The sequence below is a fragment of the Felis catus genome, chromosome C2 (assembly GCF_018350175.1).
Source record: "Felis catus isolate Fca126 chromosome C2, F.catus_Fca126_mat1.0, whole genome shotgun sequence".
NCBI classification, from domain to species: Eukaryota; Metazoa; Chordata; class Mammalia; order Carnivora; family Felidae; genus Felis; species Felis catus.
The window spans coordinates 120881725-120906862 of record NC_058376.1 but is presented as its reverse complement, the minus strand read 5'-3'; the positions used below and the strand labels follow the sequence as shown (position 1 = coordinate 120906862).

General features: G+C 36.2%; 1 protein-coding gene and 1 pseudogene across 3 annotated transcripts in view; one reads left to right on the top strand and one right to left on the bottom strand.

The window, feature by feature from the left end:
- The window catches only part of ATR (ATR serine/threonine kinase), a 102228-nt gene that overhangs the window by 65961 nt on the left and 11129 nt on the right, over positions 1-25138 (bottom strand). For 2 of the 3 annotated variants that reach the window (XM_006936362.5, XM_045037485.1), the window contains 16 exons: positions 24976-25122; positions 22361-23238; positions 21385-21563; positions 20716-20907; positions 19318-19517; positions 18857-19009; positions 18013-18205; positions 17517-17779; positions 15595-15785; positions 15411-15511; positions 15073-15244; positions 11634-11804; positions 9847-10041; positions 7176-7361; positions 2166-2258; positions 184-314 (listed from right to left, as the gene is read on the bottom strand). In XM_006936362.5, the coding sequence (XP_006936424.3) occupies positions 184-314; positions 2166-2258; positions 7176-7361; positions 9847-10041; positions 11634-11804; positions 15073-15244; positions 15411-15511; positions 15595-15785; positions 17517-17779; positions 18013-18205; positions 18857-19009; positions 19318-19517; positions 20716-20907; positions 21385-21563; positions 22361-23238; positions 24976-25122 (3445 nt within the window). Of the gene's footprint in view, positions 1-183; positions 315-2165; positions 2259-7175; positions 7362-9846; positions 10042-11633; positions 11805-15072; positions 15245-15410; positions 15512-15594; positions 15786-17516; positions 17780-18012; positions 18206-18856; positions 19010-19317; positions 19518-20715; positions 20908-21368; positions 21564-22360; positions 23239-24975; positions 25123-25138 lie in introns of those variants that run through there. The other variant, XM_019810614.3, reaches the window with a different exon arrangement.
- LOC101088267 lies at positions 3018-3328 on the top strand (annotated as a pseudogene).

Sequence of the window (25138 nt, the reverse complement as noted above, 5' to 3'; positions counted from 1 at the left end):
ATTTCCCAGTATGTTAAAAGATTGCACACTAGTGTATCTTTAAAGAAGTAAACATATTCCCTTTTAATACAAGTATTCTTTCCATCTTTATTACTCACAGTCTGAATCCCTCAAAGAGATAAGAATTCAAGTTAGTGCTACTGGGAAATGCAAATACTCTAATGAACTCAGGCAGTCATTTACCTGCAACACAATTCAGGAAAATCATCCTTGAATCTCAGGCCAGTTCTTAGCGTGGTCATCATCTTCACCCTCACAGAACTGACATGTTTTGGTCCCATCAACTTCATCAAAGACATCAAACTATTCAAAGCCTATAAAGTAAGTAGGGATTTAAAGTAAAGCCTATAAACAAGTCCACAGGAGCAGATGAGCCCTAAGGTAAAGTACATCCCACCCACATCTCAGAGTAGTACCTATTTCTGGCAACACAATGTCTAAATGTAGGTCAGTTCATTCTGTTCAAATTCTTATGTAAGTAATGAACTTGAAAAATGCAAGCTGAGTTCTGGTGTTTTTTTTCTCTTGTGAAGGTAATTTGTTATTTTTGTCCTGGTGGTCCTTTAGAACCGTAATTTTCAAATTTATTAAGAACATTAATACCTATTGTTTAATTTTCTTCCTGTTCATCCCAAATTCCTATGCGGCACATGCATTTCTGTCCTAATGGTACTAATTTCAACATACTCTGAATTTAATAAAATAAACAAATAACTGATGACATACCCCCAAAATAATGTACACATTTTACTGTATGTGGAACACAGAATCGGGACTTGTATCAACAGCTCCAGGTTCTAATGAAAGGGTAAAAAACTCTCTAGTAAACCTTACCTCTGTGCCAAAACATACAAGCTTCACCTGGGTGGTTCAGTTGGTTGAGCATTGTTGGACTCTTGATTTCGGCTCAGGTCATGATCCCAGGGCCGTGGGATTAGGCCCCACATCTGGCTCAGTGCTGACAGCACAGAGCCTGCTTAGGATTTTGTCTCTCTCTCTCTCCCTCTCTCTCTCTCCACCCCTCCCCCACACTGACATGTGCTCTCTCTCTCTTAAAATAAAAAAAAGATTCCATGGAGACAGAACAGAAGTTACCTAGGGGATTAAATTTACCAGTTGACACCAACAGAGTAAGTACTGGCTGCTGAATTAGAATTTAATATTGTATCGTGTCTTTCCTGGTTCCTCAAGGTTATTAAGAGAAGAGTATAGACTGAAATAAAAGCTTCCACTCAGATTTTTTTACTGTAATTTTACTGACTGCAAAGATGGAAAACAATAAAAAGGGAAATTTAATCAGTACTAAAATTCTAACTCAATCTAGGAACAAAAATTTCCAGTTGTGACCAACTGTTACAGCAGTCATACTGAAACTTCACTGTGTCAAATGCATTTATTTATTTTTTTTGAGAGAACAAGCATGCAGGTGGGGGAGAGGGAGAAAGAGAATCCCAAGCAGGCTACACACTCAGCACAGAGCCTGACCTGGGGCTTGATCTCCCGACTGTGGGATCATGATCTGAGTTGAAATCAAGACTCGGATGCCCAACTTACTGAGCCACCAAGGTGCTCTGTGCCAAACACATTTAAACATAAATCAATAGATACTGAAGTTACTTAACTTTATATAACTTAGCAATTTTCAGTTTTCAAAAACACCATGGGCCATAACTCATAACACACCAATTTGGACCAATGAACTCGATTATGCAACTTTTGTTTGAGCTATCAGAGACTGCTGGTCTCTTTTCTTCCCACTGAGCTAGACGGGGTGAGGTCATGAGCCTGATGCCATTGGGGTCATCACCTGGCACTTATGTACAAAGTCAATCCAGGGGAATTTGAGCTAAGAGATGAATTCTGAGAACACTGTATCCAAAGCTAAGTTATGCCCAAAGCTATATTATTCTTACACTTTTAGTCATAGAGCCAATAAATTCTTTTAAGCCAGTTTGGGTCGGGTTTTTGGTCCTTTATAAACAAAAGAACTATAAGCAATATAATTCCTCTTTTTAGAGTCCCTAAAAGCCTATAAAGGAAAATAAGGATTCAGAATGTCATGTTTATTTATCGTCTTTGAATGTTTGTAGCTACAAGCCAAAGTCATATCTCCTATGTATTCTATATGAATTCCAGAACTTTGCAACTTAACTATCAGTACCTACCATTTTCTTATCTTCAATGCCAACACTGGAGCTCAGTAACTGCATGTTAAAAAAGGCCAAAATTCCCAACAACTTAGGTTGCAAGTAATCAGCCTAATGAAAAAAAAGAAACACATAAAACAGATTTTATGTAAGTTTTATACAGATCAAATTTCATAAATCAGTAATAATTTATTCAACTAACATCATTTTTCTATATTACCTAACTATGTTAGAGTACTGCAAGTAAGCACTTGGTGAATTTTCTCTAAAAATATATATTTTCACATCTAGTATTTTAAAAATTAGTGAAGCTGATATATAATCACCAAGACAAAATATGATTAAACAGTACTCTACAATAAAAAACCTGTGAGCTTTTGAATTATGGAGTGTGCTGGGGTGGGATCCTCAGGATGTGACTCACACAAGGACCCAGAGTGGAGAGGATATTTAATTGTTATAAGAATGGAAAAAGACTAAGTGTCCTTATCTAGAACATTTAGAGCTAAGACAGAAAAAAAAAGTACTTGAATAAGGAAAAAATAAGCTGCTAGAACATCGGTCTGAAACAGAGGTCAGTATCATCTGAGGTAACACTGGTAAAAGGGAATAGGATTAATTTTTTCTTGAAAGAGGATCCTGGAGGACAGGGTATGGGCTTTAAATCAGCCAAACCTGGGTTTGAATCCCAATTTTGCCCTACCTAGTGTGTGATGCTGGATAAGTTACTTAACTCCTCTGAGTCTGTAAAATGAGAACACCTATTGCACAGAGTTGTTATAGAGATTAAATAAGATAACATACATTAAGCACTAAGAATATAGTAAAGTGTTGCTTCTGCAGCAGGAGCCATTATGGGGAGCAGCAGCCATGGCTCTGCTCTACCCTCTGGCCATTGGCCTCAACGAGAGCTACAAGGTGACTAAGAGCATGAACAAGTTGAGGTGTAGCAGCTGCTGCAGGCGCCTCATCAACCACACCAAGTTTGTGTGGCACGTGATCTGAGAGGTGTGTGGCTTCACCCTGTGCAATGGAGCTGCTCAAGGTTTCCAAGGACAAGTGCAATTTCAAGTTCATCAAGAAAAGGGTAGGGACACACACACATCTGTACCAAGAGTAAGAGAGAGGAGCTGAGCAACGTCCTGGCAGCCATGAGGAAAGCAGCAGCCAAGAAGGACTGAACCCCTCTCCTCTGTACGTAATAAAGCCTTTTTTGGGGAAAAAAAAGAATATAGTAAAGTGTTACATTTAAGTTGTTAATATTATTACAAACTAGGAATGCAAGTACCCTGCAAAGAATATTAAAATATTTATAAATGGGCAAGGAAGGGGCAGAAAAAGCAGGAGAGGAGTGGCAAAGCATTTTCCAACTCCACAATTAAGTTGCATTGGTTGATGTTGAGGCACCTGATTTAGGTATCTACAGATTACATACAATGCCAAGAGGAGAGAGGGGTAGGTGGATGTGTACTAGCACATAGTAGAAAGTTAGGTGTTGATCATGTCTCTCCATATTAGATATTAGGACAAACTTTTTTCTTGCCAAGCACAGAGAATCATCTGTTTGTCAATCTAAATTACACTTAATTTGCAAACTTCTGATTTGGATTAAGACTCATTTTAGGCTTAATAAGCCACAATTCACCAATCACATGGATCCAGCTCATGCTTCTTAAATGAAAAGCAGATATAGATGGCACTCACAGTCTGCCAACATTCTAATTGTAAAGCTCTTGCATTTAGACAATAATTCATTAATCTGCCACTCACTAAATATGTATTATGTATGTCTAGAATACGGTGCCAGGTATAGGTGGCAAGATCAGCAAAGTCACTTTCCTCCTATTAGCTTACATGGGAGACTAATACGAGTAGAAGACATTCAATAAATATATAAATAAGGTTGAGATAAGTGCTAAGGGAAAAACACCCTTATCACATGATAGAGAAGAATTGGGATGTGGGAGTTTAGGTAGGGTGATCAGAAAACTCTGAGAGCTAAAGAATGAGGAAGATTATTCCAAGTAAAGAGACTAAGGCAAAGGCACTGACACAGAAAAAAATCTTGATATTTTTAAAAACCACAACAAAACAAACAAGAAAGGAAGAAAAGTGTTGCATAATATGAGGGTGGAAAGGTACATCAATCACATAAAGCTTATAGATTTCATTTTAAGAGCAACAAAAACCATAAAAGGAATTTAGACAGGGGAAGGATATGAATTTGTATTACCTACAAAAAGAGCATATCAATGCTGTGTAAATAAGTGACTAAAGACATAAGGAGGGAAGAGTGAAAGGAGAGAACAGTTAGGTTTTTGTAGTTGTCTCCAAGAAAGATGATAGTCACTTATAAGAGGGTAGTGGCAGCAGAGAATGAAAAATATACTTTGGAGATAGACTTGCTAGGGTTTGCTAACACTTAATTATGAAGGATGAAGAAACTGGAGGGCTCATGAATGCCTCCCAAGTTATGATCTGAGCAACTAGGTAGACAGTGGTACCATTTCCTGAAATAGAAAAGACCAGGAGATGGGAATGCAAGCTGGTGCAGCCACTCTGACAAACAGTATGGAAGTTCCTCAAAAAACTAAAAATAGAACTACCCTACGACCCAGCAATTGCACTACTAGGCATTCATCCACGGGATACGGGTGTGCTGTTTCGAAGGGACATATGCACCCCCATGTTTACAGCAGCACTATCAACAATAGCCAAAGCATGGAAAGAGCCCAAATGTCCATTGATGGATGAATAGAGAAAGAACATGTGTTATATATATACAGTGGAGTGTTACTCGGCAATCAAAAAGAATGAAATCTTGCCATCTGCAACTACGTGGATGGAACTGGAGGGTATTATGCTAAGTGAAATTAGTCAGTCAGAGAAAGACAAATATCATATGACTTCACTCATATGAGGACTTTAAGAGACAAAACAGATGACCATAAGGGAAGGGAAACAAACATAATATAAAAACAGGGAGGGGGACAAAACAGAAGAGACTCATAAATATGGAACAAACTGAGCGTTACTGGAGGGGTTGTGGGAGGGGGGATGGGCTAAATGGGTAAGGGGCACTTAGGAATCTACTCCTGAAATCATTGTTGCACTTTATGCTAAATAATTTGGATGTAATTTTTAAAAATAAAATTTAAAAAAGGAAAAAAAAAAAGAAAAGACTAGGAGAGAAACAGGTTAGGGGAGGGAAAATGAAGATTTCTAACAGACACGTTATGTTTGGACTTTAGATGTTTACTAAGATAGACAAGTAGAGATGACAAAGAGGAAGCTGGAGAGGTTGTTTGCCATCCTCTCTCCAGATCCATTCTCTGGCCTGTTCTGTGCTGGAGAAGCTAACCAGATTTCATTACTCAAGATCCCTTTCATCTGGCTTCCCAATGAATTCAGTCAACAGGAAGCACCACAGGGGAACAGGGATTAGGAGAAAAGAGCAAGGGGTTTAAAATTCCTGCTCCCTCTGGGTTTTGAGGTGGTTCTGGAACTGTCTACACTCTACAATGACAACCTTCTCCCTGAACCATGGCTCTAAGCTTTCAACCAGGTTCTGTCAATAACATTTCTTCTTCTTGGCCAGGACTATGGGGAGCATAAATTTTCTGCTATTCCTAGTCCCTATATTCCTTAACATTTCCTGCTGGTTCTCTTAACCTTGCCCAAGACAATGAAAATAGCCCTTCATGAAACTATTTTCGGTTAAACATTTTTGTGTGTGCCATCCGTTTCCTGCCAGGACCTAACTTACATAAATCCACAAGTCCAAAGCTCAGGAGAGGTCAGGATTGGAATTTCAACAATGAAATCATCAAAATATAAATCAAATCAAGCAAAGTACCAGATGAGATCAGATTCTCTCTCATTTAAGAAAAAAATAGACAGGGGCGCCTGGGTGGCGCAGTCGGTTAAGCGTCCGACTTCAGCCAGGTCACGATCTCGCGGTCCGTGAGTTCGAGCCCCGCGTCAGGCTCTGGGCTGATGGCTCGGAGCCTGGAGCCTGTTTCCGATTCTGTGTCTCCCTCTCTCTCTGCCCCTCCCCCGTTCATGCTCTGTCTCTCTCTGTCCCAAAAATAAATAAACGTTGAAAAAAAAAAAATTTAAAAAAAAAAAGAAAAAAATAGACAAAAAGACCCAATTACATAGTCCTGAATCAATCTAACATTTAGAGGATAAAGTAGAGGAAAAGAGCCAGTAAAGACTAAGAATGAATAAGTAGACAGTGCGGAAAAAAAAGAAAATAAAAAAAGTATAGTATAAGAGATGCCATATGAGAAGGGATGGTCAGTTGTACTGAATACCACTGAAAGGTGAAATAAGATAGGAAGAGAAGTGACCATTGGATTTGACATCAGGCAGACTGTTTCTGACATGGACAAGAATTTCAGTAGAATAGTGAGAACAAAAACAGATTAAAATGAACTAAAGAATGAATGGGAAATGAGAAAGCAAACATAGAAATCTCTGAAGATATTTTGCTGATAGACCTTGGAGTCTCTTGAAGGAATGAGGGCAATCAAAAGAAAAAATAGGATATATACATATTTTTTCACATGAAGTAAAGTGACTAAAAATTTAAGAGAGGGAAAGAGGGGATAACATGTGTTCCAACTTTCCCTTAAATATAACAATGGATTTTAAAAATAGAATTGACAAAATTAGTATGTTGTGCCAAAGAGGTAGTTGGAAGTAGGGGAAGGGGGGCACAGCACAAATGTATTCCAATCTATAGTTAAAAAGTAGTGAATAAAAATTAATTTGAACATTTTTACCCTGTGAAAAAATAAAACCTATAATCATTTGGAAATATATTTTTCAACACTAATATATTTTGTTAATACCTTGTATGACCATAATTTAAATCCTCAACCTTTCTAAAATAAAAATCTCAGCCTGAAATTTAAACAAATCTCTAGCATCTGGAAAATGCATACAATATCTATTTCTCCAATCTCACAATTAAGCTACAAAAAGGCAAGAAACAAACAAAAACTCATATAACATATTCCTTACCATTAATTCGGGAGATGTGATCTCTCTGGGGCCCTGATATGGATCATCACTAGATGCAAATGATGCAAGTATTGACAAACCATTGAAAACCTGTTGATAGTGTTCTCCAATACGTAGCAATAATTCATTATGCAGTCCTTGGAAATCTTGTCTCAATAGGCTTCCCAATTCAATTTCTGTTTCATTCTAATCCAAAGACACATTTAAAAAAAAAAAAAAGATTTTGGAAATAAGTATATTAGTAAATCAGGAGCTCTAGATCATGTGACAAAATTTACTTATGGTATTTAAATTTTGTTTTTTCTTTTTTAATGTTTGTTCATTTTCGAGAGAGTGAGAGTGCGCATGGGGAAGGGGAAGACAGAGGGGGACAGAGTATCCCAAGTGGGCTCTGCACTGACAGCACAGAGCCTGATGTGGGGCTCGAACTCACGAGCTGTGAGATCATGACCTAAGCTGAAGTCAGATGCTTAACCAACTGAGCCATCCAGGTACCCCTATTGATGGTAATTTTAAAAGGTATTGGAGGAGTGCCTGGGTGGCTCAGTCGGTTAAGCGGCCGACTTCGGCTCAGGTCATGATCTTGCGGTCCGTGAGTTCGAGCCCCGCGTCGGGCTCTGTGCTGACAGCTGAGAGCCTGGAGCCTGTTTCAGATTCTGTGTCTCCCTCTCTCTGACCCTCCCCCGTTCATGCTTTGTCTCTCTCTGTCTCAAAAATAAATAAACGTTAAAAAAATTAAAAATAAATAAAAATAAAAAAATAAAAGGTATTGGAAAGTGATTCTAGGGGCACCTGGGTGGCTCAGTTGTTAAGCATCCAACTCTTGATTTCAGCTCAGGCCATGATCTCATAGTTCATGAGTTCAAGCCCCACATGGGGCTATGTGCTGACAGTGCAGAGCCTGCTTAGGATTGTCTCTCTCCCCCCTTTCCCTCTGTCCCTCCCCCACTCGCGCTCATGCTCACAAACACTTGTTCTCTCCCTCAAAAATAAATAAATTTAAATAAAAAAAAAAAAAGAAAAAGGGATTCTAATCTTGATTTCTCCAGGTACATCTCCCATGGGGTACAGGTAATGAGGAAAGTAATTAAACTTCACTTTCAAATAAAATGTCAAAAAGTCAGTTTTCTTAAAATATCATCAACTCATTATTCATAGACACATAACCCCTAGGAGAAAATATAATATAGTGGCTTAGAACAGTCTCTGTGGTCAGACTGCCTGAATTTAAATTCCAGGTTTGTTTGTTTTATTATCATTTTTTAATTTTGAGAGAGAGAGACAGAGCGTGAACAGGGGAGGGGCAGAAGGAGAGGGAGACAGAGAATACCAAGCAGGCTCTGCACTGTCAATGCAGGGCCCCCGATGCAGGGCTTGATCATGACCCGAGTCAGACTCTGACTGAGCCACCCAGGTGCCCCTTAAATTCCAGTTTTGTCACTTATTAGTTGTGTTGTGACCTGGACAAGTTACCTAATCTGACCTCTCCCTGTTTTGGTTTTCTCATCTATAAAATGGAAAAATAATAGCATCTTTATCTCATTGGATAACTATAAGGACTGAAATGATCCATATAAATTCTTTAGTAACTTCTGACATGCAGGAAAATACTCTATTATTATCATTCTATCTCTACAGGAAAACACTCTACTATTGTCATTCTATCTCTACAATACAGATTTTCTTCCTCAAAATGAATAAAAATACTCAATATTCAATAATTCTCATGCAGAAAGGAATCTATTGCTGCCATATCATGAAACACATGAAATAATTAACATCAGAGAAAATAGTAGTCACATATGCATATCTGACGGTTTCTCCTACTCCAATATAGTTTCATATTTTTTGAAAGATACCATTGCTAGTGTGATACCCAAAAAGACATGTAAGCTATAATTTTAAATCTAAAAAAACTAGCAAAATACTGAGTCAAATATAATCAGAGCACTAAAAAACTAAGCAATACACTAACATTATGTCACAGTTGAGATTGCCTCTTCCTATAAATATAATTACTTGCATATAATTAGTCAACTTAGAGTTCCAATTAATTAAAAATTCAAAAATATGGGCCACCTGGCTGACTCAGTTGAAAGGGCATGTGACTCTTGATCTTGGGGTTGTGAGTTCAAGCCCCACACTGGGTAAAGAGATTACAAAAAAAAATTAAAAAATAAACTTAAAAAAATTTCTAAGGGAGCCTCAGTGGCTCAGTCAGTTAAATGTCTGACTTGAGTTCAGCTCTGGTAATGATCTCAGATCAAGCCCTGTGTTAGGCTCTGCACGGACAGCATGAAGCATGCCTGGAATTTTCTCTCCCTCTCTCTCTGCCTCTTCCCTGCTTGCATGTGCATACAGGGGGTCTCTGTCAAAATAAATAAACTTTAAAAAAAAAATTCTAAAATGAAATGAGTTGAGAACCTGATCCATGAATGGATGATCATCACACGCCATTATGGTGAAATGACCAAAAAAATAACAAAAGAATTTTCTATTTAATATGATCCTCTAGGCCCCAAACAAAGCTTATTTACATGATACCATTTGGACTTATATTACTCTAGAATAAGCTCTAAATTATTTACTCTTCTCCCTACAAGAACGTTAGAAAAGCTTTCCTATAATGCTAATTTAAACGAAAGAGTAAAACACACAATTATTCAATTACCTTCAGATAATGAAGGGCACGTTCTAATTCATCCTTGGAACAGGAACAGACCAAATGAGAAAAAATATATTTGAAGTTATTTATTAAAATTTCTCTACGATTGACATTTAACTGTTTTCCTAAAGTTCGAATGAGAGCAGAGGCTGCAGGGCTTGCTTTGGCAGCAAGGTCAGGGAGCAGAACTTGTAATGTCCTCTGAAAAAGAAACACTATAATTACTAAAAAGTACATTTGTCCAGGTAATAACATATTCACATAAGTTGTGTACAAAAATATTTTAAAATACCAAACAAATTTGGAGTCCATATGTGATCTATATAATTTCAGAATTCACCATTTATGCATTCAACAGATATGTACCAAGCATCTATGATTCAGGCACTACGGATAAAGCCGCAAAAAAACAGGCAAGGTCTCTGATGGCACAGAGTTCACATAACAGCTAATGCAGAAGTATAAGCCAATACATAAGTAGAGAAGAAAATTTCTCATGAGTATGTGTTAAAATATACTCATGCTCTAAAGGCAGAAGTTCCAAGTTTGATTTTTTATTTGAGTTAATTTGGATTTTGACAACAAGCAAGAGTAACCATAAATACAATATTTTAAGTTGTTTTTTTTTTAATTAAAAAGCTGAAAAAAATTAAAAGTGCTGCAATATTAAATAAAAACATTTTAATGCACTCACCATCCTCAAATGGCAACAAATCTATTTTGATTTTGGTCTATTTCCTTTAAGATCTTACTCATAAAACAAATACACAATTCCAAACACAAAATTGTTGGCCTTTCATTTATTCCCTTCAACATGTATCTAAAGAACACCTACTACATGTCAATCATCATAGGTACTAGAGATATAAAAATAAACAAGAATCAGGCCCCTCCCCTCAGAGATGCTTACACCTTACTTGTGTTATGCCTTTGAACTTAAAATTAATTCTGTAAGACTAATATAACATGATAAAATAATCTACAAAGTATTAAAAATTATTATATTAAGGGTTCCACAATGGTCTACAGCCCAAATGTTAGACATTTCTTTTCAGCATTTTGTTTAATTTTGTACTTCGAAAATGCTGCAATAAACATCTGTACTTTTTGGTTCCCAGAGGGAAATTACTGAATGAAAAGATAAGAATATCTTTATAATCCTTACTGTATACTATCATATTTCCTTGCAGGATTTGACCAATTTACAAGCAACTTAAGTTTGTTAAAATATAATAATGTTGTAGGGAGAAATACTCAGTCCTAACAGTATGGATCATTATTACAATTCACGAAGAGTAATGATAACTTTGTCTTTAGGAAAAGGTAAGAAGACAATCTACTCCATCTTTCAACCCTTAACCATAATGACATTTCAAAGACATTTCAAACCACTCCCTGCCATAAACTCTGTCATCTGAATTCACACAAGATCATATATACCAATAATTTTGTACTATATTGCTCTAACTCCTTAGAGGTAAAAATGATATTAGACTGCATTACCAATGGAACCAATCATAGCACTAAAGACATAAGGGTTTAGTCAGCTGAATTAGTCAGCATTAATCAATTAGTATTAAATTTTCAGGATAGCAAACCATATAGAGAAATAACTCTATCACGAACTTAAATTTTATAACATAAGTAACATCATATCAAAGTCAAAAGAAAACATACATATTTGAAAATACAGGATCTACATGCTCCAGATTTTCTTTAAAATAAGACTAGAATGGAATAAACACAAAATACTGAATTGAAAACAGTTAAGTCAACCACACTTTGCAACTTACAGTAAGGAAACGATTAAGATCAGGAAAGTCAAAAACATTGGCAATTTCAGACAAGGTATTTAAAGCCATTTCTCTCTGGTGAGCCACATCTTGTTTCCGCATCTCAGCATTCTGGCATGGAGTACTAGGAAGTGCTGTCATCTGACTGGAGTGGAGAGATTCTACTAAAAACTAGACCAAAACAATTTGTTAATTTTTTCACACAAAGAAGAAATTTAAAAAAAATTTTTAGGGGTGCCTGGGTGGCTCAGTCAGTTAAGCCTCCAACTTCAGCTCAGGTCATGATCTTGCGGTTCGTGAGTTCGAGCCCCGCGTCAGACTCTGTGCTGACAGCTTGGAGCCTGGAGCCTGCTTCGGATTCTGTGTCTCCCTCTCTCTCTGCCCCTCCCCTGCTTATGCTCTCTCTCTGTCTCAGAAATAAATAAAACATTAAAAAAAAATTAAAAAAAAATTTTTTTAATGTTTATTTTTGAGAGAGAGAGACAGAGAGAGACAGAGAAAGACAGAGTGTGAGTAGGGGAGTGTCAGAGAGGGAAACAGAATCCGAAGCAGGCTCCAGGCTCTGAGCTGTCAGCACAGAGCCTGACGCGGGGCTTGAACCCACAAATGGTGAGAACATGACCTGAGCTGAAGTTGGACACCCAGCTGAGCCACCCAGGCGCCCCAACACACAAGGAATAAAATTTAAAGACGACTTTCTAAGCTAACATAAAGGATAGTATCGATGCCCTAAACATATTACCTGAATTAGCTTACTTGATTTTTGTAACAGCCTTCAAGAAGTAGATGATGTCACAACCTCCCTTTTACAAATGGAGTAACCAGGTTTAGTTAAGAAATTTAAGTATCTTGTTAAGGATCACACTCTTAACAGGGCAAAGCCAGTATTTTAACATATCCCTAACTTTTCAGCCATGAGCTGAATCAAGCTTTTTTATTTATGTATTTTTTAGTTTTTAAATAAAATTGTCTTTATTTGCTGACCAGATGATATATAGAAAAAATCCTAGAGACTCCACCAAAAAGTTATTTGGATAAAGAAGTAATTAATAGAGGTGCCTGGGTGGCTCAGTCGGTTGGGCGTCCGACTTCGGCTCAGGTCATGATCTTGCGGTCCGTGAGTTTGAGCACCGCGTTGGGCTCTGTGCTGACAGCTCAGAGCCTGGAGCCTGTTTCAGATTCTGTGTCTCCCTCTCTCTCTGACCTTCCCCCATTCATGCTCTCTCTCTGTCTCAAAAATGAATAAACGTTAAAAAAAAATTAAAAGAAGTAATTAATAAATTCAGTAAAGTGGCAGGACACAAAAGCAACATACAAAAATCAGTTGCATATCTATACAGTAACAAAATATCCAAAAAAGAAATGAAGAAAACAATCCCATTTTAATAACATAAAAACTAATAAAATATATAGGAATAAATTTAACCAAGAGTTGAAAGACCTATAGCATAAAAAGTGTAAGACTTTGATGAAAGAAACTGAAAACACAGTAAATGGAAAGACATCCTGTGTTCAAGGACAGGGACAGAATATCGATAAAAGATCCATACTACCAAAGTCATCTAAATATGCTAGTGTAATCCCTATGGAGATCCAATGCGGAATTTTGGATATTCAGTGATTCCCTATCAAAATTTTAATGGCATTTTTCACAGAAAAAGAAAAAAAAATTCTACAATATGTACTGAATTTCAAAAGGCTCTAAATAGCCAAAGCAATCCTCAGAAAGAACAAAGCAGGAAGCATCACACTTTCTAAATTTTAAATTTTTTTCTTTTTTCAACGTTTATTTATTTTTGGGGCAGAGAGAGACAGAGCATGAACAGGGGAGGGTCAGAGAGAGAGGGAGACACAGAATCGGAAACAGGCTCCAGGCTCTGAGCCATCAGCCCAGAGCCTGACGCGGGGCTCGAACCCACGGACCGTGAGATCGTGACCTGGCTGAAGTCGGAGGCTTAACCGACTGCGCCACCCAGGCGCTCCACACTTTCTAAATTTTAAACTATGCTACAAAAGCTGCAGTAACCAAAAGAGTATGGTACCATCATAAAAACGGGTATATAGAACAATGGAACATTATCAAGAACCCAGAAATAAACCCTTGCATATACTATCAACTAATATTGGACAAGGGAGCTAAGAATACTTAATAAGGATAATCTCTTCAATAAATGATGTTGGGAAAACTGGATAATCACATGAAGGAAACTGAAACTGAACTTCTAGGGTGCCTGGGTACCTCAGTTGGTGAAGCATCTAACTTCAGCTCAGGTCATGATCTCATGGTTCCTGAGTTCAAGTTCTGCATCGGGTGAGCTCCAGCCCCATATCAGGTGAGCTCAAGCACCACTTCGGGTGAAGAGAAGCCCTGCTTCAGGCAAAAACATGAGCCCCACTTTGGGTGAGCCCCACTTCTCTCTCTGCCCCTCTGTGGGATTCTCTCTCTCTGCCCTTGCTCACTTGCACCCCCCCAAAACAAAGAAAGAAGAAACTGAACCTCTATGTTACACTATTCACAAAACTTAATGATTTTTTAAAAGATTTCTTTTTTTTATATACATATACATTTTAATTTTATTTAAAACAAGTTAGCTACATATAATGTAACAACGATTTCAGGAGTAGAATTTAGCGATTCATCACTTACATAGAAACTAAAGTGCCTTCTACATAACATCAAGCCATAAAAAAGTTTATCAGTAGAATAAAGGCTAAAAAAGAAAAGCATTTTTTTTTAATTTATTTATTTGGGGGGAGGGGGAGGAGAGGGGCAGAAAATCCCAAGCAGGCCTCGAGCTGTCAATACAGAGCCTGACTCAAGGCTCAATCTCAAGACCGTGAGTTCATGACCTGAGCCGAAATCAAAAGTCAGATGCTTACCCAACTGGGCCAACTAGGCACCCCAAAAAGAAAAGCATTTCTTTTCTTTAAAGTTTTATTTATTTATTTTGAGAGAGCATGCACATGCACATGTACACTAGCACACGTTCCACCTAGGATGGGACAGAGAGAGAATCCCAAGCCAGCTCGATGCTGTCAGCACAGAGTCCAATGTGAGGCTCAATCTCACGGAAGCGTGAGATCATGAGCTGAGTTGAAAACAAGAGTTGGACGCTTAACTGACTGAGCCACCCAGGCTCCCCCCAAAAAGCATTTAACAGATTAACAAGAGAGCATAGTAATTCAATATATTACTAAAAGATATTCCCCTCTCCCATTCATAATATACATCTTTAGAGCAAAATCATAAAATATAGAACTTGTAAGTTTTAGGTTCTCTTAAATAAACTGAATACATCCTTTAAAAATATACCCTTTAACGCAAGACAAAAAAAAAGTATAAATGGTCTTTTGTTTGTTGTTGTTGTTGTTGTTGTTGTTTTTTAACTCTTGCAAAGTACTGCTATTTACTGTAGTCAAGACCAGTGCTGACTCTCACCTGACAGATGGGTTTCTTATACTGGCTGAAAAAGTTCTGCAGTTTAACACTCTTAGCTGCAACCAGAGCTCTGATTTCTGTGTATGCTGCTCCAGAGACAGATGCTGACTTGGATAATAAACAATGCAATAAGTGCAAAAGTGCAAAAGGTACCAAATCTCCTTTTGCTGCCCTAAAAAATTTAAAAAAGGTTATCATCAATATCTCAAATATAAATGGAAATCCACAAAAAATTCATGTTGATATCACATTTTTTTCTATAATTTCACATCTCTCATATTACCATTTTTAACATCTGGCAAATAAAAAAGGAAGTATACAAACACTGCCAAATATACCTTCCAATATCCCCTGTTGTAAGAATCAAGGTATCCTTCAACTCATTATTTCTTGAGATTTGAGCATGTGTATATGCTTCCTTCATTCTTAAGACAAAAAGCTAGAATAATAAAATTAATCAGTTAAATTAGTTTAGAGCCAGATTAATGAAGACACAAATGTTTAAAAATAAAAAATATCAACCTCTTTTATAAATCCATCTTCAGAGTCCAAGGATTCCAATATATGCTTGATATTTCCACTAAAAGCCACTCTAACATCCTTGTCTGGATCTTCCATTAAATTTAATAAAGTTCCAAGAACTGTTTTTACATCTGTTTCATCTTCTCTAAAATCAAGGTGCTTACAAAGATGATATAAATTATCTATGAAAGCTAAAGGGCGAGAGCATATAATACCTCATATTAACACTTCAAATATCAAAGTTTTACAGTAAAAATATTATTAATAAATATACAAAGAATTCTAACTTGCTTATAATGTCAGTTTCAATTAGTAGAAATTGTGGAAGACTAAAATGAATGTTTACAGATTAAAATTTACTTTATACTTAATAAAAGTTATAAATAATTTAAATCTAAAATTCTAGAATTAAAAATTTTTTTTTAACATTTATTCATTTTTGAGGAGCGAGGGAGGGAGGGAGGGAGAGAGGGGGGGGAGGCGCAGAGAGAAAGGGAGATAGAATCTGAAGCAGGGTCTATCAGCAAAGAGCCTGGTATGGGGCTTGAACTCATAAACCACGATGATAACCTGAGCTGAAGGCAGATACTCAACCCAATAAGCCACCCAGGTGCCTCACTTCTAAAAATTATTTATTTATTTTGGGGAGCATGTAAGCGGGGAAGGGGCAGGGAGAGGGGGCAGAGGATTGGAAGTGGGCTTGACAGGCTGACAGCAGCAAGCCCGATGTGGAGCTTGAGCTCACCAACCTTCAAGATCATGACCTGAGCCCAAGTCAGATGCTCAACTGACTGAGCCACCCAGGGGCCCTTAGAATTTTTTTAAGTTATAAAATGACTACTCACTTAAGACTTTGTACATCATTATATTTTACTGAGATAGACTTAAAAAGCAACATTTCACTAATCTAAAGAACTGTGAACTATTAGCTTTACTGTTAATCCTGTATTATAAGATTTAGGGAGTCCTGGAAACTACCTATTATAAATTATTTTTAAAACTTGAGAACAAGTTGCAACTTTCTACCCAAACAAATGGATCTTCTAAGTATTTGTGTAAATCTCATGCTTCCAACAAACTTATACAACATTGCCACTGGAAAAGTGACTAAGAAGATACAATCTACAGATAGTCCTCAGTAGGGCAAAGCTCCTAATTATTTGAAGTTCCAAAGGTCCAAGGTAGTGGCAGCAGACATATTAAGAAGCTTCCCCAGTCTCCCTAAAGAGCATAGGGAATACTGAACCTCACGATATTGGACCAAACACCAGGTATGCCCAAGTCGGCAAATCACATGACTATTTAAAAATCCAAAAATTACTTCCCTTGTTAGTTCTGTGATGCGGTCTAATGCCAGACAACCCATTTATAAATAACCATTACATGACCGTTGAATCTATCAAGTAAGTCTACTTTCTTAAGGCTTCAGGCTAATTCTATTAATGATTTAAAAAAGAGAGTTTAGGGGCACCTGGGTGGCTCAGTCGGTTAAGCATTTGACTTCGGCTCACGTCATGATCTCACAGTTTGTGAGTTTGAGCCCCACATCGGGCTCTCTGCTATCAGCACAGAACCCAACATGGGGCCTAAACCCATGAGAACATGACCCGAGCCAAAGTCAGATGCTCAACTGACTGAGCCACCCAGGCGCCCAGAAAAGGTTTTAAAATGTTCAACAAATCAGGGGCACCTGGGTGACTCAGTTGGTAAAGCGTCCATCTCTTGATTTCGGCTCAGGTCATGATTTCACAGTTCGTGAGTTCCAGACCCTCACATCTGGCTATGTGCTGACACTGCGGAGCCTGCTTGGGATTCTCTCCCTCTCTCTGTCCCTCCCCCACTTGTGCTCAATCTCTCTCAAAAATAAATAAAGTTAAAAAAAAAATGTTAAAACATTAAATAACTCATAACAAATCACTCACCAAGTTTCACTGGACTAGGTGTTTTTTTTTTCAGTAGAAAAAGGAATGGCTTGCAAACAGAAGCTTTTAGTTGAGAAGATGAACATTCATGTTGAGAAGTGACTTTTAGGCTCTTACAGAATAGGTCAATATGTCCATGTTCAGAGAAAGGTTCTGTTAAAGAACTTGTCAAATGAAACATGCCATGAAGTGTACAGACAAGTTGACCAAGAATAGAGGCAAATTCTTTCTTGACAAAGTCGGAATCATCTTTGACTTTATCTCTGGGGAGAAAAAAGAAAATACACTAACTAAACCTTGCTTAATTTTGTGGTCTAAATAGTCTTGCTTAATTTGGGGAAAAAGTAATGGTAAGACAAAGCCTAAAAGGAAGAAAACTTAAATTTCAAAACAAAAAGCAACATTTGTTGCATACACTCAGCAATATACATATATTTGCATACAGTATGATCTTTCCAAGCAAGTTATATATTCAAATTAAAATATTAATACATACATAAGAATCTTGGGAACTCTGTTACAAGAATTCTGCTGCTGCAACAAGATAAAAAATCCATTAACACAACTAGCCCGGATTACTTCGTGGGAGCTCTGTAGGGCCCAGCTATAAACTGCTGTTCTCCATTCAAGGAATATTCTTCTTGGAAATAAAGTTAGAAGCAACACACACCGTGACTGTGCCTGTGGTGCTGAAAAAATTAAGTCTATTAAAAACTATTTCTAAATATTAATTTTAACTTATATACATATCAATATACACATTTATATATACTTATACATTTATATTTATACACATATATATTTATATACATCATACACATTTATATACATATATCCATTGTCATAAACTCAACATCTCAAATATATATGTTTAATTAAAAGGTCCTTTTTAAAAAATAAAGCACATGCACTGAAAAACATCTACGTACAATCCTACTACATGTAACCAGAGAAATGCAACTAAAAATCACACCCATCAGATAGTTAAAAAAAAAAAAAAAAAATTCTTTTAGTTACCTCCTTACCATTTTTTCTTTTTTTTGACAGCAAACATTTTAGTCTGACAAAGTGAGGATGTGAGACAACAGAAATTCTCTCCTATTTTGCTAAAAGGAATGTAAACTGGAATGGAATCTTTGGAGAACAATGTGGCAGAATACTTGGGGTGTGCAAATCCTATAATTTTTTCAATTTGTTACTTTTTAGATGTCTAATTACTTTTTTGAATTGGTAAAAATGTACTTTTTAAATTAATGAAAAAAAAAAAAAAACAGCAATGTGTTAGAAGTCCCATATAGACATGAGTTAAACCACACACACAGAATTTTGTGACCACTTACAGCAGCTATCAGAAATCCTCTGGCTTAATGCTAGAAGATTAGTGGCAAATGTAGTCAACTTTAAAGAGCCATCATCAGAATGGGAATGAATCCATGGAAGTGAGAGCATTCCACATAAATCTTCCAGTATATGATCTTCAAATGAAGTTTTTACTACAGAAACACACAACAGGTGATTATAATTTTTCCTTAATCATATTTAACTGTGTCTTGTTGCTCAATAAAAATAGATGTTCTAAACATCAAGTGGAATTACAGCATTCAATAAACAAAGGTTCTTAACATAGAGATGATGTTCTGAGGTCTGTAACCCAAAGAAATTAAACGTGACTTTACAAAGATACGCATCCATGCATTTTCTCAGCATTCTTCAGAAATTCTCAAATAAAAAAAGTTAATAGTTATATTCTACACTGATGACCTTTAAAGGTTGTTTTGTTCTACTGTGTATTTATACTCACCGTGAATATAAATTAGAGCATCATATATTTTCACCACTTTATCAATAACTGCCTCCAGGTCAGGTTTCTGAACAGATTCTAACAAACTCCTACAGCTCTTAAGCACTTTTGTGTAAAAATCCAAAGACATCCAAGTTACCACTACTGAAGGTTTCTTCTTACATTTCTGTTGACAGTCCTTGAAATTATGGCTGCAGTTACTACAATTTTAAGAAACAGAATTACAATAAATTTATTATAGTCCAACCTAATATTGCAGTTAAGTCAAAAGAAATTGTGAGTATAAAACTAACACAATTTTAAACCGATTCAAAGTAAATATGCACGTCAATTAATATGCCATTATTATTTTAAGCTTAGTCTCTTTACATCAGTCCTAGATTTTGGTAATTAAAATAATCTACAATATTTAAATGCAGTATCCCAGGCCTAAAAAATGACAGAAGATATCCCTGCATAATTATTAACTGGCTTGGTAAACCCTTAATTATAGAAGAGTAGACTGCAGTCTAATTAGCTATTCCTTCAAGTTGTTTCAAATTCTAAATGTAATACAATCTGAGGTAATATAGTTTCTCTAAAATCTCTTTCATAACTTTTTATTGGCTAATTAAGAGTCAGAAAATACAGAATAAATGACCATGTAAAAAGTTAACAAAGAGTTTTAGTCTATAACTTGGCAGTAAAAATAAGACTACATCTTCAGAGATGATTCACACTTGCTTTTTCTGATAGAATAAATAACCATCTTAAAAGTACTAATACTTCCAAGGAGTTCTAAATCCCTACTCTTATTATCAAAAGGAAATGTTCTTTTGGCTAAATGTTTGACTAAAAGAACAATGAGTTTTGAGTTATATAAAAATGTGCTCTGCTAGTTTCTAATTATATGTGCGCAGGAAAGTTCAGACAAAGAGTCTTGTTAGAGGAAGTAATTAAGAGGAACTGGAACACCAGGTTACCCTCGAGCTGGACCCAGAACATCAGAGGCTCCTCACCCCTTCTTCTCCTGTCCTTAGAATATATACTCTACCTACTGGTCTCATAGTGGGAGCTGTTCCAAAGAAAGAGCCTGGAGAAAGTAAGGTGTTGTTGAGACCATCTGGACTGAACACATGACTTAGTCTCAATTTCTCTAAACCTCAATCTCCAATTTGTAAAGTAGGCATAACAGCATTTACCTTACAGAACTGTTGTAAAGATTAAATAATATATGTATAGTACTTAATACAGTACCTAGCATTTAGCAGGTGCTCAATAAAAAACAAATTACCTTTCCATTTCACTAAAAAATGTATGTTCTCAGGTCACACAAATTGAGTGAATAATGAGGTCTCCTAAAACAATACATCCAAATTTATTACAGAAAACCCACCCAGAAAATACAAGTTGTTTTACCAGTCCATGTTTTGATGAGAACAATGAACAGTACACAGAGCAGTCAGTTGTAGGATAACCGTGATTCCTTCTAAAGTCTCGATAACAGGATTCTTTAGACTACCACATTCAAGGGAAATCTGAAGGGATTCAGCTTTCTGTTTCAGTGTACTCCATAACATGCTCTTTTTGTTCATATCCACATGTTTAATTCTGTAATTTATTATAACCACAGTGTAAAGATATTCATTGGTTCAAATGTGAAAAATATTTAAAACAAAACATAACATGTAATGCCAACTACTGAAATTTATAGTACAATGTATTTAAAACAACTTTCAGGGCTAACTGCAATATGGGAATTCTTTGATCACATTATACAAAAAATTTATTTGTTAATGTATTTTAAACTGCTGACAGACATGCAATCTCAGAGATTTCTCAGATACTAAAAAGTTAAATTAGACAGGCAAGTAATAACTTAAAAAATCTTTTAAGTAACCTTATGTAGCCATGTTATCTTTCATACTCGAATGGGCTGCAAGTATTAAAATATTTTAAGCATTCCTTTGACTACCTTTAGAAAGAACAATGGTATGTATTTAAGTCAAAGCACTTAACTAAAGATGATTTTTAAAAGTGAATAAAGTTTTATTAAATCACTAAATACAAACTGAATGAAGGTCATACTCCTCAGTCTGTTTTGGTGGTCTTTTGGAAGAGTTTAGAGATGAGCTGAGTCGACGTCTTTTGGATGATATTACATCACTATTACTGCTGAGGTTTTCCTGTTGAATTTGGCACTGAACCTCCTCAATGATTTCCATACTTTCCATTTTTAAGGCGGCATAAAGTGGGCCCAACAAATACTGAGAAAGTAAAAATAATTTCAAAAACTATCTCTTAGAAAATGTTATTAACAGACTGCAAAAATTTATTAGGTTGTAAGTTTTTTAATAAGGTAAACTATTTTCAGAGTCTCATCAGGTAAAACAAAGACCTAAGTTAATCTATATAATTTCACAACCTATAAATAGACATATATGTGGTTCTGTACCTACAATTATGGTTGTACAGTCTTAAAAGTCTTAACATAAATTCTCTCATCTGTTTTTCCTTCCATCAAAATACTACAAAGAAAAATTCTATAAGGGAATTACTAAACTCTTTCATACTACAAATCCAGCAAGACTTTTAGATAAAGTATTTACTCAAGTTACTGCACATTTTATTGTACTGCCTGTCTCTCACAGTCCAAATAAGAAAAAAAGGCATAATTTGGCATGATTAGTACTATGTAATCATAGGTTTCCTACAAGTGATTGATTATAACATGTCAAAGATAAAATCTAGGTGAGTGCTCAAAGTTTTTGTAATTAAGTTGATAACTGGCCCCCTTTTAATAATGCACTAAACATGCTTACACTTCACAAAGCCTACTTTAAAACCTGCTACCCTATTGGCAGTTCATTACCAACTTAGTGAACAAATCTTTCTCAAATCAAAGTAAAAATTCAGAATAAGGAACCAAAGTGGATTGTGAAAATCATTCCACTCTGAATATACATTATTAAAGACAATCTATTTTCTCACTAATACATCTGACATATATGCTTAAGTTATAAACAAAATACATACTTATTAAGAAACCTTAAAAATGACTTACCTCTGCATCTACTTGAAATCCAAGCACATCCACAAGAACTTTACAAATGTTTCTCACATAAACCTTCCTGACTTGTAGAGCAGATTCATACCCAGCTGGCACATATTTAAGGAAATACTGCAGTAAGTGGCACAAAGCTGCTTTTAGCAAATCAGACTTAAGCCGCATAAGCACACCATCTTCAAACATGACACAGAGTTTTTCCAGCAGCATATTTAAATAGACAGGTTCAATATTTCTATAAGCTTCTGCTTCAAAGGGAAATAGTGTTTTTATCAGCTTTGATAATGGCTCTTCACAGAGTTTCAACTGGTCAGCATCCATTTCTACAAGATGTTTTAATAATTCCAAAAATGACCGGAAAAAAGTGCTGGCTGGTTGTGCTGGTAATCCTCCAAGCTCAAAGAGTTCAGTTAAAAGGCTAATTGCTAAGGATTTAATTTTTGGACTACCATACTCTAGCAGCATACAACCTATCTGCCAAAGTAAGAGTTCTTGCCTTCTAAAAAACACAATTGCAATAATACGAATAAGAACTGTTAATAAGGTGACTTCAATAAATTCTAAATTTTGCATGTTCATGAATTGCAAAGGAGCTGGTTGTAAATATCCCACACGTTCATCTAATTGACTTAAAAATCGGCTAACTACCACTGGCCATTCCACAAAGTGTCCCACTGCATTTCTTTTATGGAGGCAAATCACATCTTCAAAAAGATGCAGTAATTCCTTTGTTAGTACTCCAAAAATTGCAGGACTCTTGCTTTTAAAAAGAAATAATAATGAGCAGATAACTTCACAGATTTTCTTGTGTAACGTATGACAGGATGGAGTTGCTGCAATCCGCAGAAGTCTTGTTATGATCCAATTACTGAATTCTTTGAAATAAAAAATATTAAATAAGTCCATCAGAAATGTTAATTAATTTGCTAAATGCTTGATGATTCATTAAAAAAATTTTTTTAATGTTTATTTATTTTGGAGACACAGAGACAGAGAATAGAGAGAGAGAGCGAGAGCGAGAGCAGGGGAGGAGCAGAGAGGAGACACAGAATCTGAAGCAAGCTCCAGGTCTGAGCTGTCAGCCCAGTGCCCAAAGGGAGCTTGAACCCACAATCCGTGAGATCATGACCTGATCTGAAGTCAGACGCTTACTGACTGAGTCATCCAGGTGCCCCTGATGATTCATTTTTAAAGTATAAACTTCACTAACAAAATAGTCTAAAACATTCCTTATACAATGGAAATACTGAACAGTAATTTAGAATACCAATTTTCGAGTCTAAGTCCTAGCTTTTCACTTATTGGTTGTGTGAACTTTTCATCTCTCTGAACCTCTGTAACTTCATCTATAAGAAGGGAGTCATAAGGGTTACCATGAGAATGAAGTAAGATGATATATGTGAAATTCTCAGCATAGTGCTTGAAGTTCAATGGTTACTATTATCACTCCTTCAACAAATATTTGAGTGCCAACTCTGTCCCAGGTGCACAAAAACAAATCAGTCACAGTCCTCCTGATTCCTGTAATACAGTTTCTAAAACTTTTTGATCACAACTAAGATACATTTTATATCATGACCCAGTTTACATATGCATATTTATTTTATTTAAATATATGAAACAAAAGTTTCATGAAACACTATTTATTACATGCAATGTATTATGATATTTTCTAATTACATTTTGTCTTCATAACCTATTAATGGGTTGTGACCTGTTATTTAAAAAAGTGTAGTAAAGAATATAGACAGGGATGCCTGGATGGCTCAGTCAGTTAAGTGCTGACCTCGGCTCAGGTCATGATATCCCAGTACTTGAGTTCGAGCTCTGTGTCGGGCTCTGTGCTGACAGCTCAGAGCTTAGAGCCGGCTTCAGATTCTGTGTCTCCCTCTCTCTCTGCCCCTCCCCACTTGCGTGCAGACTCCTTCTCTCTCTCTCTCTCTCTCTCTCTCTCTCTCTCTCTCTCAGAAATAAAAACATTAAAAAAAGTTAAAAAACATTTTTAATACTCTATGCATTGTACAGAAAAAAAGATGATAGCTTTACATCTTTTTAAAAGGAGGCCAATAAAGGGGCAAAAGTAGTAGGAACAATAAGGATAAAGCCTGGAAAAAAGCTTCAACATCTAGGAGTTGTTCTTAAAGGGCTAGATAGGAAATATTTTAGGCTTGAGGGCTTTATGGCTTCCATGTCAACTACTCAATGCTGCCTTTCTAGTAGTTACATACAGTAAGTAAATATTAAGTAAAAAACATGGCTTTTGCAATAAAACTTTGTTTACAAACACAGGCAGGAGGCCTGTGGGCCACGGTTTGCTAATGCCTGATCTAGAAGAAAGAGATTATCAAAAACAGAAAAAAGAAAACTGCTTAAGTGCCCAATGGCAAATAAACAAATTTGGTTATTTCTGTTCCATCCTGGGTATCTAGTTTAAAACTAAAGAAAACAATAAGGATGCACAAAACAAAATTAACAATTACCATTTTGCTCCTTCACGTTTATACCAAATTTGACCAAAATATGTATAAAATGTATGTTATAATTTAGAAGAGCAGAAGAGGCTAAATTTCATAAAACCAGTTGCAAATGAATGCACAAATAGTAGGACTCACCAATACTGTCTTTGACCTCATTTTGCCCTTGGCTTCCATTCACATTTACAAACATAAGTGGGGAGGACTTCATTATATGCTGGATGAAATCAAGCAACATCACAGAGGTTGGCTGGGAGTCAGTTTTCTTTACAAGTTCTAGAGCAACTAAAATAATAAAAAA